At 64.7% G+C, this 15823-nt stretch overlaps 2 protein-coding genes across 3 annotated transcripts; both read right to left on the bottom strand.

Annotated features, from left to right (window-relative positions):
- Positions 1-1643: 1643 nt before the first annotated feature.
- NACA (nascent polypeptide associated complex subunit alpha) lies at positions 1644-12392 on the bottom strand. Of its 2 annotated transcripts, XM_059832801.1 has the most exons (10): positions 12345-12392; positions 11723-11794; positions 8632-8688; positions 5379-7964; positions 3811-3896; positions 3617-3694; positions 2945-3091; positions 2497-2625; positions 2019-2141; positions 1644-1774 (listed from the first exon to the last, which is right to left on the bottom strand). In XM_059832801.1, exons 2-10 carry the CDS (start codon positions 11790-11792, stop codon positions 1760-1762), a joined length of 3291 nt encoding a protein of 1096 aa, XP_059688784.1. In that variant the 5' UTR covers positions 11793-11794; positions 12345-12392; the 3' UTR covers positions 1644-1759. The 2 variants fall into 2 exon arrangements, with proteins under 2 accessions (XP_059688784.1, XP_059688785.1); XM_059832802.1 differs by lacking the exons at positions 5379-7964; positions 8632-8688.
- A 654-nt stretch (positions 12393-13046) lies between these two features.
- On the bottom strand, positions 13047-15719 carry PRIM1 (DNA primase subunit 1). The gene is made up of 13 exons (XM_059832820.1): positions 15617-15719; positions 15206-15363; positions 15004-15110; positions 14835-14908; positions 14447-14583; positions 14322-14380; positions 14135-14245; positions 13925-14015; positions 13697-13841; positions 13543-13612; positions 13379-13464; positions 13196-13294; positions 13047-13082 (listed from the first exon to the last, which is right to left on the bottom strand). Exons 1-13 carry the CDS (start codon positions 15717-15719, stop codon positions 13063-13065), a joined length of 1260 nt encoding a protein of 419 aa, XP_059688803.1. The 3' UTR covers positions 13047-13062.
- Between the last annotated feature and the right edge of the window lie 104 nt (positions 15720-15823).

Below are 15823 nucleotides of genomic sequence, written 5' to 3' on the forward strand. Positions count from 1 at the left end.
CGGCCGGAGCGCAGCCCCTCGGGCTCCCGCGGCCCCGGGCGGGCCCGTCCCGGGGCCTTGTCCTCGCACGGACCCCATCCCCGGGCCTGTTCCCAGCTGGGCCTCATCGCCGGGCCTGGCCCGGGCCCGCGGGCCGCAGGGCCCTGGCTGCACCCCCCGACTCTGGGCCCGGCAGAGCCCACCTCCGACCCGCCCCGGGACCGTTTTTACCCTCTCGGGCTCGCCCAGAGCTGCCTGCACCGGGGGGAGGTTTCGGGCCCACACCCCACCGCACCTGGCAGGGCAGAGCCCGGCCGGGGCCATGGCGGCCTTCATCCAGCGGCTGCTGCAGAGCCTGCGCTGTGCCGCCATACCGGCCCCGAGCCCCCGGCACTGCCGCAGAGCGGGACGCTGGTGCTGGGCCTTCCCTGGAGCACGCGTCTCACCAAAAAAAGAGGTGGCTTCGCCTGGGAGACGCAGCGTGATTCACACCAAAGGCATCTCAGCTCATCGCCCTGGGCCGAATCAAAGGTTAAGTCCTGCTCGTGCGGGCAGTCAGGAAACGGCACGGAGGAATCGAGCACGGTACTGATGAAAACTCCACACCAAGCAGATGGGGACTCTCCGGGCCTCGCTCCCGCCTGCAGCCTCTCAGTTCGACCTCTCGGAGCTGGAACTGCTCTGAAATCCCATTGCTGCTCCCTGGGCCAGCAGCTCTCCCATTTCTTAATTAAAACTATCAGATGCCACTGCGCAAGCCTCCCACTCAATCCCCCCAACTTGGGCTTGGCCGCGGCCCCCTTCCTGGCAGGCGGGAGCTCTGCCTGCCGACGCTGGCACAGGCAGGCGGCAGGGTAACCAGGGGCTCCCAGCCGGCATCGTCCGCTTATTTCCTCTTCGGCTTCTCACTGGCTGCTTGCGCTGCCGTGTCGCTGATCAGCTTTAACGAGCTGTTCCAAAACCCAGCTTTTATGGCATAGGGGAGAAAAAATGCTGCTGAACGGCAGCAAGGTGCCCATTTTCACAGCTGCAGCCTCTGCATTTCGTGACACTCGGGGCTGTGGGTGGGTAGATGCCAGCTCGCTCCCCTGTGCATGGGGGCAGACCCCCTCCGTGCGCAAACAGCAGCTTTCCGGGTAAGCACAGGCTTTCTGCAGGCCCGACTAAGCGCAGACCCTTCTGCTGCTCGGCCCTGCCGCGCCGCATGAATCCAGCAACGCAGCAGGTTGAAGAGGCAGGACTGGACCCGGATGAGGTTCAGCCTCCCTTCGGATCAGGCTGGATGGGGCATGATGCCCTGATCCATCCCTGTCCTACAGCTGCAGGGAAGCAAGGGAGAAACCCAGTCACGGAAGGGAACCCTCCGGGGGGATGAAGGAGGTGACAGTCCGCAACGGACTCCTTGCCTCCCTTCTGGGATCTCTGGCCACCTATGGAGGGAGACGGCCTAGGCTGAGCCCAGCGTCCCAGGCACAGTGACGACTCTGGAGCTCGTGGCCAGACGACCTTCAGGACAGGAAGGAAATGAGGGAACGGGCAGGTGTTCTTCCGCTGGGGCGGGACGGGACAGGGTATCAGGGCTGAGATCTTCCCAGGAGGAAGGCTCCACCCTGGGACCTCGGCTTCCAGGGAGGGGAGGGCAGCAAAGCCAACACAGCAGAAAGTGTTTCACCAACAATAAGCCACAACTTTTATTAATTGATAGAAATAGTACAAATTTTAAATTTAGTTGCATTTTACTCTTCTCTGAAACACCAAAAAAGGCTCCTCCCTCTGGCAGCTACATCGTCAACTCCTGCAGAGAAGAAAGATGCGTTAGGAGCCAGCCTTGCCGGCGGCACGGAGCCCCACTGCCCGGCCTCCGATCCACGGAGGGATCCAGTACCACGGCTGCAAGCAGGAGGAACGTCCCACCGCTCGCGGCCCCGAGCTCACACCCTGCTAGCAGCAGCGGGGAAGCACGCGCTGCACATCTGCCCCCCAGGGACATCCCACCGCAAACCGTTCCCTCTCCTCCCCAGCGCCAGGCAGACACTCACCATTATAGCATTTACAATATCGTTACTGTTGTTCTTCAGGGCACGGACTGCCTTCGCTCGGGACACGTTCGCCTGGGACATCACCAGCTCAATGTCTTTCACCTCGACGCCGGTTTCGTCAACCTAAAGGAGACAGAGCCCGGGATTCATGCCAGCCCGACGCACAGTTTGCTCCGTTTGTGGCGGCTCCCACTCAGGCCACACAGATGGAAGCTGAGAGGCAAGACTGGGCACTGCCCAGCCCTGGGGACAGTCCCCTGGCAGTGCCCAGGACCAGATCCTCCAGGAGAAGGACCCTGCACTCTCCCTTTGCCATCATGGCAAAGACATGGATGAGGGAAAGAAAAACATGGGTCTTAATACAAAATCTGGACACTTCACAGGACGCAGGTTAACGCAGTGGGCCTGCAGCCCAACAGCTGGCTCAGGTCTGCAGTGAAGCGCCCAGGCCCGCAGAGACAGGCCAGGGAAGGCGTACCTCTTCTTCCTCACTCTCCTCCTGCACGGTGGGGGTCTGTGTGTTTTCTTGGATGTTTGAAACAGCTTCTCCTTGAACTTTGAACTTTTCGGCAGCTGCCAGCTGGGCCTGCTGGGACAGGTCTTCGATCTGGAGGAGGGAAGAAGTGTAAGTGACGCCAGCCCTGTGCAGCGCGGGACGTCAGCACACAGGCTCAGAGAGCCACAGCTGTGCTCCTCGTGTTGCAGCAGTGCCAGCACATTGAACGGCTCTGCTGCACAACCCAGCCGTCAAGCCAGCCCTTGGCGTGGACCCCGGGCCTGCCCACATCCCTCAGGGAGGCACATGGCAGTGCCGGCGGCAGCTACGGCACACAGGTGGCAAGGAGCAACCCCAGCTAAGTGGCCTGCCACCCTACTGCTGCGAGCACGGATTAACGCGTCTGCCAGACACTATGCAGTCAGCTCACCTTTGCTTCGCCAAAGACTATGTAGGTGTCTGACGCTGGGCTCTTATACACGTCTGGCTTTGTGATGACGAAGAGGATGTTCTTAGATTTCCGGATGGTGACTCTGGTTACTCCTGTCACCTGGCGAAGGCCCAGTTTAGACATTGCCTGAAAAGCATGAGAAAGGTAAGTGAGGGAAAGAAGAGTTACTGAGACAGCCCAGCCCGTGAAAAGTTGCATCCACTCATCTGCTCTCCAGAGACCCAGGTCCAATGATCGGTGCACTCACGCAAATGAAAATGCGCATTTTACTGCTGCAGAGAAGCATTCCCGGGCTTTTCGCCTGATACTGTGCTGGGAGCCTGGGAGGGAACTCTCTAGTCCCAGGACTGGTGGGATCCATAGCACGACCTCAAGCCCCTCCAGACACAAGGATTTTGCCCGTGAAGGGGACATCCCCCTGTCTGGGGGCCTAACGAGGGCAGAAAGTCACACAAATCTCTCTCAGCTCCCGAACGACTGGCTGCTACCGTACAGGGGCGGGAGGTGGGGAGCTGCAGACCTGAACAGGGTTCATGGGGCAAAGACCTCAGCACTTGGGGATATCATGCCAGACCCTGAGGCAAAGCTCAGCTGTCCACGGGCAGGCTGTTGGCTGCACACAGGTCTGGTCCATCCACCATCCCACCTCACCTTCCGTGCTTTCTTTTCGCTCCGGCTCTGTTTTGCTTTGCTAACGGGTTCTTCATCTATTTCAGCTGCTGCTGCAAGCTGCAAGGAGAGAAAACAAGAGGAACACATGACAATCCTGAGGCGGTGGTGGACAGCACCAGCAGGGATCCTGCTCCGCTGCTGCTGGGCACGCTGGTGCACGCCGCCTACCCTACCTGTGCCTGCTGTGTTGTGGCCTGTGTGGAGTCTTGCTCTTCAAGCTCTGGTACGGATTCATCACTGTCAGACTCTGTTCCGGACCCTACAGAAACAAACGCACGTCACTCTTTTTCAGCTCAGGTAGGTCCAGGGGACACAGCAAGATCAAAGAACCACACTGCTTCGGTGAGGCCTTTGCTGCCAGGGGCTTTGGGTGCTGATACAGTTTCCAGTCAGCGTGGTTAAGCAGTATCTGGTGGAAGGAGCTCTTCTTGCAACCTCCAACGCCATCAGCAGCGGGTGGCACAAGAGCCTCTTCCGAGCAGCCTCACCATAGTGAAAGCTCCCCTATGGCAGCAGGGAGAACCTGCACCAGGAGCTGGTCCGGGCTGGGCCAGAACATCGCAGGTGCCTCCCCAAGAGGCAGCCCAGGCCTGAGCTGCTCCCCCAGCGTGAGGAACGGCGCTGGCCAGTGTGGCAGCCCAGCTCGAGGAGCGCAGGGCGGCACTCCCTAGACGGTGAGTCAGCAGCAGCCTGGCACTGACAGGGACTCCCTCCGTTCCCCTCGAACCTGTTCAGGCAGCAGTGAAGCTGAGGTTGCAGGAGCTCAGACACACAGCACGGAAACGAGACCCTATTCACCGAGTCCTCGCGGCTGCTGCACCTTCCGTGACTTCACTACAGGGGATGATTTGCATTACCTTGAAAACCCCCACCAGGGAATGGCATCTTTGGCACCTCAGGTTGGCCTCTGCGCCAGGTCCTGAAAGCTGCTGGAGCCGGGGAGGCTCAGAGGGCTGCCAGCTCCTGCGCCACTGCTGCAGTGCCATGATTAGCTTGCGAACCGTGGCACAGCTGTGTCTGACCATGCGGGAGTGAACGAAGCAGAGCCAGGCGTCTCCAGCCTTTGAGGAGGCCCGAGGGTGACCACGATGCCCTCTCACGCAGCCATTACCTGAACTCAGTCCTGTTTCCTTGTGCCCACGGCTACACAGCACACAGGAGCCATCGGCAAAGCTCTCTGCAGGCTGCTGGTGCACACCCAGGGAACCCAACAGTTCAGGCAGGCAAGGGAGTTTCCCCACAGTGCAGGACAGGCCTGTTTTGGCACCAGCACTGCCCGCAGCTCCCCTCCACTGACAGACGGAGACGGAGAAAACCATGGTGGACGCCAGACACACACAACAGGGTACAGGCACGTGGCACCTCTTCCCAGAGCCTCAGTGTGAAGCCAGGTCAGGCAACAGTCGCAGCACCCACGCCACAAGCCACACCGTGCTCCGTGCCCGAGAACACGCGTTAGTGACACCGACCTGCCAGCACTGGACCATGCTGAGCCCTGACCTGCCCGATCCCGTGGCTGCGGGGCGTCTCCCCTCCCCGTTCCCTGGCTCACCGGCTGCTCGGGCAGGTTCAGCTCAGTCTGGCATGGTTCAGGCCTGCCTCCGCCGTGGCACTTCCACAGACTACTTGTCTACACCAACACACCAAGCGACGTAGGGGCGCCCAGGCCACGTCTACAGGTTAGTATCCAGTGGGCAGCCAGTGACACTCCATGCACACGGCAAACCGAGGCGGCAAATACCCTTGTCATTCTTCAGGACAGGCTGCTTAGCTGGAGGAGCAGGGGCCTCAGCGGGGGCCACGGCTGCTCGGGGAGAGAGGTCCACCAGGATGGGCTGCACCGGCGGCTCGGCAGCGGGCAGCTCTGGGGGGATCAGAGGTGGCAAGTCGTCGTCGTCGATGGTGGCGCTGACGAGGGCCGGAGCCTTCGAGGTGGGTTTGGATGGGGGTGGGCGCGGGGCCAGTTTGGAGACCTTACTGGGAGGGGTCTGCTTCTTCGCGGGGGGAACGCTTGGCGCAGAAGAGGCAGGCGGGGGGAGGTTACCCGCCAGGGCAGAGCCAGGAAGGCTGGCTTCTGGTTTCTGGGGAGCAGGGGTGGCACGATTGGCCAACGGCTTCAGGGGGGCACCAGGAACCCCCGCGGCTGGGGCAGCCGTGCCTGGAGCGGGAGCTGGCATGCCAGGTGCTGGGGCTGCCGGGGGGGCAGCTGGAGCTGGCAGAGCTGCAGGAGCTGGTGTGGCTGCAACAGGGCTCTTGGGAGGTGCTTTGGCTGCAGGAGGAACGGCTGGAGCTGGCGGAGCTGCCGGCACTGGAGCAGCAGGGGCAGCCGGAGCAGACGGGGCAGCGACAGGGCTGCTCTTCGGAGGCTTTTTGGCTGCAGTGGGGGCAACTGGAGCTGGTGTGGCTGGGGCAGAGGGAGCAGCAACAGGGCTCTTGGGAGCCGCTTTGGCTGCAGGAGGGGCAGCCGGAGCTGCTATTGCTGGCACGGCAGGGGCAGAGGGAGCAGATGGGGCAGTGACCAGGCTCACGGGAGCTGCTTTGGCCACAGGAGGGGTGGCTGGAGCTGCCAAAGCTGCCATCGCTGGTGTGACAGGCAGGGAGCTGGCGGGGGCAGAGGGGGCAATGACGGGACTCACGGGAGGCGATTTGGCTGCAGGAGGGGCAGCTGGAGCTGGCGGAGCTGCAGGAGCTGATGTGGCAGGGGCAGAGGCAGCAGATGGGGCAGCGCTCAGGCTCACGGGAGCCACTTTGGCCGCAGGAGGGGCAGCCAGAGCCGCCACTGCTGGTGTGACAGGCGGGGAGCTGCCAGGGGCCGAGGGGGCAGAGATGGAGCTCACAGGAGCCACTTTGGCTGCAGGAGGGGCAGCTGGAGCTGGTGGAGCTGCAGGAGCTGGTGTGGCAGAGGGAGAAGTTGGGGCAGTGACTGGGCTCACAGGTGCCGCTTTGGCAGCAGGAGGGGCAGCTGGAGCTGCCACCGCTGATGTGACAGGCGGGGAGCTGGCAAGGGCTGTTTGGGCAGCAGGCACAGGAGCTGCCGGTGGGGGGACGGGGCTCACTGGAGCTGTTTTGGCCACAGCAGCCATGGCCACTGCTGGTGCAGCACTGGGAGCTTCTGCTGTCGGTGGTCCTTGGGGAGACGGGGCAGCTCCCGGAGAGGGTTTGGACAGGGCAGGAGTGATGGGAGCTGCCACAGCGGCAGGCACTGCCCGAGGGTTGGGGCTCCTGGGAGGTGTCTTGGCCATGGAGGGAGGGACAGGGTCTCCCACAGCTGGAGCCACAGGGGTAGCAGCCGGGGCTATCGGGGCAGGGCCTATGGGACAGGTCCTCGGAACAGAAGGAGCAACTGGAACCAGTGGAGAGACTGGAGCACCAGGGGCTGGGCCCTGTGGGGCAGCAGCAGGACTCCCAGGAGACATCCCAGCTGGCACCAGAGAGGCAGGGGGTGACAACGGGGCCAGGGCCATGGGGGCAGTCAGGAAGACAGAGGGAGAGATGGCACTGGCCAGGGCTGGGCATTGGGGAGGAGCAAGGGGGGGCAGGGGAGAGTCAGGGGCTGGGGCTCTGGCAGAGGCTGAAGCAGAAGCCAGTGGGGCAGAGGCAGGGCTACCAGGAGATACCGGTACTGCTGGGGCAGCCGCTTCTGGTGCCATGGCAGGACAGAGAGGGGCTGCCGCTGGAAGAGGGGGAGAGCCTGGGCTCTGGGGACAAGCTGTGGCCTTGGGAAGTGCAGTGGGAGCAGGCAGTAGAGTGGGGACCACCGGTGGGGGAGATGCCACAAGGGGAAAGGAAGGGGTCAGTGGGAGAGCAGCTGGGGCTGCCCCAGGGCTGTGGGAAGCAGGGGCTGCTGAGGCTGCCACGGAGGCAGGGAAGGGGGCCTGGGCTGCAGCTCCCGCAGGGCTCAAAGGGGCGGCAGAGGGGGCAGCTTTCACAGGAGAGGTGAGAGCTGCGGGGGGAGAACCAGGGCTCACAGTGGGGGAGAGGGGGGCCACTGTCACTGCAGCAGGAGCAGCAGCCAGAGCAGGAGACACTGGGGGCGGGAGTCCCAGAGACACCGGGCTAACTGGGGCAGGCCCTGGAGATCCTGGGGCTGCAAAACCCATTGGGGACTGCGGAGCTGGAGGAGGCGAAGTGGTAACTGGGACCTGCAGGGCTGGGGCAGGGAGCTGGGGGGGAACAGAAAACACGGGGATTGCTGCAGCTGGGACCACAGGGGGGGAAACAGGGGCCGGGGGGCCAGCAGGGGCAGGCAGAGCCACGGCAGGGCTGGGTGGCTCTGCTGGGCCTAGAGATGGAGTCAGAGGTGGGGAATGAGCAGCATGAAGAACAGCTAAAGGAGAGAAACAGAGTGAATCGATGAGAGAAGGGAGAGAGGGAGGGGAGGCCAGGACAAGGCACCCTGCCCAGCACAGCCGGCCCCATCCTGGCCCTGGCCTTCCCCTTCCCCCCCAGCCCTCGTGCCCAGGAACCCAACAGGGCCAGCGCAGGAGCCAGGCTTTGCCACCAGCTCTGCACCCGGCTCTTCCCTACAAAGGGGTTGCCAAAACCTTCATGGAGCTCTGGAGGCCTGGCAGGACCCCCAGCGCTGCTCTCAGGCCTGGGAAATCACATCCCAGGCTGGTGGGAGCAGGGGGGTGACGAGGACCCACCCGAGAATAGGAAGGAAAAGTCTAATTTAACACATTGGCATGCGTGACTGTTCCAGGAGCGCTCTGGCAGTCGTGCTCTGGCAGAGGGCAGCCCCCTCCCTCCAGCCCCAGTGTGACACAGGCAGACCCTCCCGGCAGGCAGGCGCCCTTCAGGGACGAGGACACCGAGGCATGGGTGGTGATGTGGCTCACTCACACCGAGGGGACAGGACCCCGAGTCCTGGCTCCCATGCAGTGTCCTGTGCTCCCCTGTGCAAGCTGTTAGGGTTAATGTAACTGCAACCATCCAGAACAGCAAACTCTGGTTAATGTGGCACACGAGGTGTTAACGAGGAGGGTCCGGAGTACCTGGCACTGGGACAGGAGGAGCAGTAACAGGGGCTGCGGGAGGAAGGGCAGCTGGAGCTGAACGGGTGAGAACAACAGTTTATTAAGACAAGTCCCGCTGACCTAGAGCACTTGCCATCCAGCTCCCCCGGTGCACTCCTGCCTCCAGCCAGCACCGAGAGAGCCCAGCTATTCCGAACGCCATTCTGAACGTCAACTGGCAATCAAAGGGAAGCGCTCAGGGAAGAGACTGTGAGAGCCAGGGAGGGCAGCGCTGGTCTGACTGGTATAACCGGCACCGCTGCCGGTTGGGAGAGCAGAACCAGCCCAGCCACACACCCGACCCTTGGCAGCTCCAGCCCCATGCATGGGATCAGCCCTGAACCCAGAGGCAGCACGTCCCAGCACGTCTGCCGGGAGGGACAGTGAGGGGAGCGCAGTCAGGCCGGCTACTGAGGAGAAACCACCGACAGCCCGGTTTGCAGAGACCCCATCACGTCAAGGGAGCAACAGATCTCCTTCCACTTCTGCACAGGGCTCTGGCTCTCACCACTGCAGCCACATCCAGTTCTGCACAGGTCACTCACTGACCCACGACAGGGTTGGCCCTGCCTGCGTGTCCCTCCCCAACCTCTCCCACACTGCGGTCAGGGCTAGGTCACAGGCTCAAGTCCTCGCCACGCTACCGTTCACAGCAGTAACACGTGTGTGGAACTCACAGCAGCCTCCTCTGTGGGTGACGTCCCTTTCTCTGCCCCAAGAACAGTGGCCCAGAAGATTCTTCTAACACCGCATTTCCCCAACCTACCCCAAAATGCAGGGTGGTGGGAGGAGACAGACACCAGCCTGGAGCTGAGCAGCCGCTCAACAGGCACCGGTCATCAGTGCCTTGTGCCAACGGGCCAGCACATGCCAGGACACTTCCTGCTCCAAGGAACCTACTGGCACCTCAAGCAGGAGCAACAACCCCTGCCAAGAGCTGAGCTTGTCCCGAGCCCTTCACAGAACAGGCTGCACAGACAACAGCCTTCTCTGGAAGGCTCGTTTACCCCTGCCAGCTCTCCCTGTTCCTTCTCATCTCCACCAACACCTCACCAGCACCATTTGAGGACATTCCTGCGATAAGCACGGTATTTCCAATTCACCACTTCTCCACTGACAGCCCTGCCTCTCCTGCGGCCGCCTCTGCAAACGAAGGCAAGGTGCAGGACTCTCGAAGAGCACATATAATTTTTAAGGGATGCTTAAACCAACTGGGCCGCAGAGCCTCCTGCGGCCTGGCTGCACACACCTGAAAGCTGAAGCCCTGTCCTGCTGGGTTAGTGTCCACTCTGCCCAACCTCACAAGCTTTCCATGGACCAGCCAACCTCTGAAGAATAAGACGAACGTCAAAGGAAACCGCCTGACAACTCCCACCCACCGGGCGATTGCTAACCCTGCACCAGCACCCCCAGCTCCTCTTGTGCTGCCGGATCTCAGAACAGCCGGCTCAGCAGAGAGGGGATAAACATGACAGCCCTCACTGGCACACACCCTTCGCCTCCACCCTCTCCTGCAGACCCACCTGACAGCTCCCGCAACTGCTCTGGCCTCTGCAGCTGCCCATGTCGCTCCCTTGGGAGCCCCCCGTGCTCCCCAGAGCCAGGGGAGCAGGTACTGTAACAGCATTTGCTGCTCAGCACACGCTGCCCGGGGTCAACTTCTACTGACCTACATGTGCTCCACGAAGTCATTAGAGACTGAAGAGCAGCAGAGCTCTGGAGGAGAAAAGGCATGAGACCAAGAGAAAAGCCATGCTGGGAAGAGGGGGGGATGCTGGGAAGAGGCCCCACTGCAGGAATCCCAGCTATGCCTGGAGAGAGACCAAAAGTACAGCAGCTCCCCGGGACCTGACAGCACAGCTGTCGCACCAACAGCCGTCACTCAGTTCCACCAGGCATGGGGGTCACTTCCTCCTCAGGGAAGCCTTCTGCCAGCACCTCCCGACCGTCAGGAAGCCCCAACTTCCCTTGTGGTCCCCAAACCCAACGCGCCCTTCAGAGAGACCCCCATTCACTGCCGTGCACCTCATGGCTCCCCCAGGCCAGGTGACAACACCTGATCATGTATTCCTGCAGCGCGTCCCTGCGCCTCAGGGCAGGGACGCAGCAAACCCGGGCAGAGCATTTGCCAACTGGACTGCAGCACCTGGGACACCTTCAAAGGAATCAGGCAGCGCAACAGGCAGCGCAACAGGCAGCAGGTCCCAGCGCAGGCTGGAGACCGGCCCCTGCCCCACGGTGGGCAAAGGAGCCCACACTCGCTTGCCTGGGCCTTTTTGAGCTGCCCCAAGTCCCGGTGCTCGCCCCCTTGGATGGCGTGAGGCTGGTGCAGCAAAGCTCCCTGGCCCCACTGGGACTTTCTGACACAGAGCCACGCGCCGTCTTCCCAAACCCAACCAGTTCCAGAGTGCAAAGGGATTACTAATGCTTGTACGTGTCCCTGACCATTCCAGTCGCCACATGGCCGTACCCCGACCTGGCTACAGCCATTTTCCTCCCACTCCTGCTGCTCCAATGCCCAAATCCATAACGGCAATGTACAAAAAAGGTACAGAGTTTGGCTGACACAATGCTCTCCCCAATAGTTTTGGACACAAGAAGCTACAAACCACATGACTTTAGTCACATTTCCTACAGAGATAACTGCTACGTTCTCGGGTGGGAAACTACAAAACAAATACAGATTTCTTTCAGCCACAGCGAACAGCACAACGACACAGAGGCAGAGGAGAAGGGTGCTCGTGCCACGGAGCAGACACCCCACGTGCCCCCAGGGTGAGATCAGGCTGGTGTCATGAAACAGCCACCGCCATCGGGTCTTTGCCCACCGAGTGACCCCAGCGCCCCGCGGGGCAGCGGCGCTCCCCTCTCCCGGCCCTGGCACCACCGCTCCCGTTTCACCCGCCTGAACTCACCCGTTGGGCAGGTGAAACGGGGTCCTTCACCAACATCCAACCTTCCCCCTTGAAAACGACCGAGCGCCCAGAGGCAGCGGGGACGGGCACGTTCCCCCCCGCCGGCCCGGTCTCCCCACGCCAGCCCCCAAAGCCGCGACCCCCCCCGGCCTCACCTGTCTCAGCCTGCGGCTGCGGCAGCTCCTGCTCCGTGGCCGGAACGGTTTCTGTAGCTTCACCGGGCATTTCTGCGGAAAGGGAGAAGCCAACAGGCCCGGGCTCGCCGGGGCTCCGGACGGCCCGAGGGCGGCCACCGAGCGCCGGTAACTCGCCCTTCCCAAAGCCACCCGCGAGTCCACTGCCCACAGACACCGACCGCCGCCCGGTACCGACCGGTCTGCGAAGACAGCTCAGCCACCCGGTCGGTACCGGACAGCCCGGGTCCAGCGGGCCCCGAGAGCCGCACGGCACGGCCCGATCCCCGTCCCTCCCCGTGCTGCCAACGAGACTCCCCGCGCCGGGCTGCGGACCTGGCTTCCGCCGGCGGCCCAGACCGGGGCCTCAGCCGCCTCTCCCCCCTCGGAGCGCGCGGCACCTTCCCGGTGCGGGGGGCCGTCCTCGCCGGCCTTCCCGGCCCTGCCTGGCGCCCCCACGGCCCCAGCGGCGGCTTCGGCTGGGCCGCCGCCCTCCCGCCCTCCCTCCCGGCCCAGCCACAGCCCGCGAGCGGCGGGCAGCCCCCGCGGCGGCCCCGAGCCCCCGCGGCGGCGGATGGCGGCGGATGGCGGCGGCGGGACTCACTGTGCGGGGAGCAGGGCCCAAGATGGCGGCGGAAAGAGACCGAGCGGCTGGAGGCGCGACTTCCGGGAAGACGAGCACTTCCGGGGCAGGGGGCAGCGCCCCGCGGCCCGCCCCGCCCGCCCGCCGCAACGGCCGCGCTCCGCCGTTCCGGGCCCCGTCCGGCCCGGGCACAGGGACCCGGGCGGCGCCGGGACCCCCCGTGGGCGTGGGGCCGGGACCCCAAGGTGTGGGGCAGGGACCTCCGTGAAAACGGAGCTAGCGCCCCTTGGGGTGTGGGGCTGAGATGCCACCAATGTGGGGCCTGGCCCCGGCTGTGGGGCAGGGACCCCCCCCGGGTGCCAGCGGGGACCCCGCGGACAGCGGTATGGGGTACGGCAGGACCCCCGGCTCCTCCCGGCGGGGACGGGACGCAGACTCGGCCCTGGCCCCCTCCCGCCTCGGCACGTCCCAGGGCGCGGGCACGCGGGTGACCAGAGACATTTAATGGTCTTTGTGTAGAAAAGGTACAAAATGCGGGAAGGGCCCGTGGGGAGCGGGGCAGGGAGCCGGCGCGGTTCGGCCGCCAGCCGTCGGGCTCCCTGCCCCGAGGCACCAAGACCTCCCTGGCCGGCAGAGGCGGCCAAGGTGACGTTGGCGGAGGCGGCGATGGCAGAGTCGGTCCCTCGGCGACCCCGCGGTGAGGAGCGGGGCTGCTGCTGCAGCCTCTGGCAGTGAGGCCTCAGAAGTCTCCTTGCAGGTCTGCAAAGGGGAGAAATGGGAAGTTTTACAGAAAAAGAAGAGCAGTTTCTCAGAGCCAGAGGGTCCCCCCCTTCGCTGTCCCCCAGCCGGCTGCATCCCCGCCCAGCTCTTACCGCTTCTCCGGAGCAGCTCTCCCCTCCGGGTGCGCTCCATCTCCTCCACGAACTGCTCAAAGACCCGCACGTAGGGTGCCAGGCTTGTCTTCTTGTAGTCTGGAGGATTCGGGGAGCTGAGCAGGAGAGGGAGCAAGTGGTGGGGGCCCCCCATGCCCCGGCCCCAGCCCCAGCCCCACTCACCCCGTGCACGGCGCTTTGGCTCCACCTCCCCACTGTCCTCCTGCTCCCCGTCATCCCCGGCGGCATCCAGCTCGTGGCACAGGGAGCTGCAGGAGATGGTGGGACGTTGTGGGGGGCTGCCGGCACAGCCGGGACCCCCTGTGCCGCCAGCCCCGCTCACATACCTGATGGTGGGGACAGCAAATGGGTCAAACTGGTCCAGCCTCTGCAGATCCAGCGGCACTGAAATGCGACCTGCAAGAGAGGGGAGTCACTGCCAGGGATGCCCAGGCCCCGGGGTCCCCATGGGGTGCCGCCCCCACAGGCCGCCAGACCCACCTGTTTTGGGGTGGACGCTGAAGGGGCTCTTCAGCAGGTGCCCAACGCCTTTGCTGACGTTGATGTCGAGGCGGGGGAAGCAGTACTGCAGCATGATCTCCCAGTCCGCGTAGCATGGCGCGCTCTTCCCGGTTCCTGCCGCCCGCTGCGGGGACAGGCGGGTCAGAAGGCAGCAGGGTGGGCGGCAGCCCCTGGCCCCCTGCCCGGGGCAGCTCCACGGCCACTCACCCGTGTCCGCTCCATCCTGCCCTTCAGCAGCTCCCAGCGCTGCACTGAGTCCCGCTTCTTGGGGAACTCGCCCTGCAACGGCTCACGGTGCTGTGGCTGGCGGTCAAGGCTGATCGCAGACACTGCCGACCCCACTCCCCACCACGTGGACCCTCCCTCCGGACCTGGCACAGTGCCGAGCGGCACGGTGGGACCGCTCCAGCAAGGATATCCTCCGGGACGAGGGCCAGCACCTTGTCCCAGCTCTCCGGGCCGCCCAGGATGTCCTGGCCCACCAGCGCGTATGCCTCAAAGTACTTCTCCACCACGCTGACCGACCGCCTGCGGAGCAGCGGGGAGAAGCTCAGCGCCCTGCAGCCAGCGGCTGCAGGGGCCGGGCAGGGGTGTCCCCACCGACCTGATGAAGGGGTGTATGGGCTCGGAGAGGTTCACCTTCTTCACTGTCTCCGCTCCGCCCTGGGGGGACAGCAGCAGTCAGCCTGGGGGGGTGAGCAGGGGGTGCCCAGCGCCCCGTGCACCCACCTTCACCAGGGTGAGGTACTCCACCGTGGCCGCCCGCAGCGCTGGGGACCACTTCCGCACCGCGTCATCGCACACCCAGCAGTGGACACCCCTCCGGCCCGAGTACACCCACAGGCGATGCCTCATGCCCAGGTCCTCTGTGGGGAGAACAGCTGGGCTGCAGGAGCGCGTTGGGACAGGCTGTGGCGCCTGCCCAAGCCTGGCAGCGCTGCAAACCTGCTGGGCAAACTCTGCTGGGCACCAGCGCATCCTGTGCTCCCCCCCAGCCCATGAGAGCGCTGCCCCAGCCACCCTTTTGGGGCCTGGGCATTGCTGCAGGGCACAGCGTGGTCTGGACACGTCCCCAGTGCACGAAAACAGGGGCCGCGTGGGTTCCCAAGACCCTCACCCACGAGTGCGCGGTCGATGATGCGGACGGCGATGGTCATCAGGGTCCAGCACTTGGAGCAGATCTCGGCTGAGCTGGAGGCAGAGCACGGCAGGTCAGGCTGCTGCCCCATGCCCCCGCATCCCCCTCCCAGCCCTCGCCAGCTATTCGGGCTTGTGCCCCCGGGAACCTGCAGCACGTCCGGACGTCGTCGTAGTCTGTCATGTCGATGTCGAAGACCAGCTCCTTCTCCTGCGGCTGGAAGGCCCCCAGGTGCACCGTGTTGTGCTGGTTGGGCTGTGGGACAGGATGGGCTCAGCCCGGGCCCGGGACGCCGTGAGCCAGGGGCCGCATCGCCCCGGCTGGGGTGCCCGGGTGGGAGCAGGACTCACCCGGTGGGAGTAGACGGCCCCGATGTCGATCTTGTAGGGGTTGGTCCTCTGCAGCTCCCGCTCCAGCTCCTGGGGGCTGCCGAAGGACTGGAACCGCACGTAGATGTCGTCCCGGAGCGTGAAGGAGAACTCCCGCAGCTGGAAGTAGTTCTTCACCACTGCGGGGGCGCGGGCGGGTTGGGGGGTGCGGACCGGGGGCAGCCCCGACACCGCCCCGAGGGCCCGGACCCCTCCCGCCCGTTTCCCCCAGGCCCCCTCGCTGCACTCCTGAGCCCCCCCATCACAGCCGCCCCCCGGACTCCCCGGTCCCCCGGTCAGCGCGGGCACCCACCCCCGCCCCAGCGCCCCCGGGCCCCCCACGTGCCCCGGCGCGCGCTCCCGGCCCCCGCCGGTGCCCCCCGTCCCGCTCACCGCCGCCGTAGCCGAGCCAGCGGCCGTAGGCACCGTGCGGGAAGAGCCGCCGGTAGAAGACCGGGAGCAGCTCGGGCAGCGCCGCGGGCTCGAACCGCGCCATGGCGGGCGGGAGGCGGCGGGAAGCGGCGCGGACGGCGCCCGGGGGCCGCCGGGAGCTGTAGTCCGGCCCCGGGGCGCGGTGGGGGGGAGCGGGGTGGGGGCAGC

Source organism: Gavia stellata, chromosome 36, assembly GCF_030936135.1.
Source record: "Gavia stellata isolate bGavSte3 chromosome 36, bGavSte3.hap2, whole genome shotgun sequence".
NCBI lineage: Eukaryota > Metazoa > Chordata > Aves > Gaviiformes > Gaviidae > Gavia > Gavia stellata.

What these genes read in the sequence shown, in the direction of transcription:
- NACA (XM_059832801.1), bottom strand. Translation starts at nt 11,792, where the DNA reads ATGCCCGGTGAAGCTACAGAAACCGTTCCGGCCACGGAGCAGGAGCTG. An exon ending in GCAGCCGCAGGCTGAGACAG is followed by an intron (nt 8,689 to 11,722) that starts GTGAGGCCGGGG and finishes TCACCCGTTCAG; the next exon opens with CTCCAGCTGCCCTTCCTCCC. An exon ending in AGGAGAGTGAGGAAGAAGAG is followed by an intron (nt 2,142 to 2,496) that starts GTACGCCTTCCC and finishes TGTCTCCTTTAG; the next exon opens with GTTGACGAAACCGGCGTCGA.
- PRIM1 (XM_059832820.1), bottom strand. Translation starts at nt 15,719, where the DNA reads ATGGCGCGGTTCGAGCCCGCGGCGCTGCCCGAGCTGCTCCCGGTCTTC. An exon ending in CCCATACACCCCTTCATCAG is followed by an intron (nt 14,246 to 14,321) that starts GTCGGTGGGGAC and finishes GCTGCTCCGCAG; the next exon opens with GCGGTCGGTCAGCGTGGTGG. An exon ending in AGAGCTGCTCCGGAGAAGCG is followed by an intron (nt 13,083 to 13,195) that starts GTAAGAGCTGGG and finishes TCCCCTTTGCAG; the next exon opens with ACCTGCAAGGAGACTTCTGA.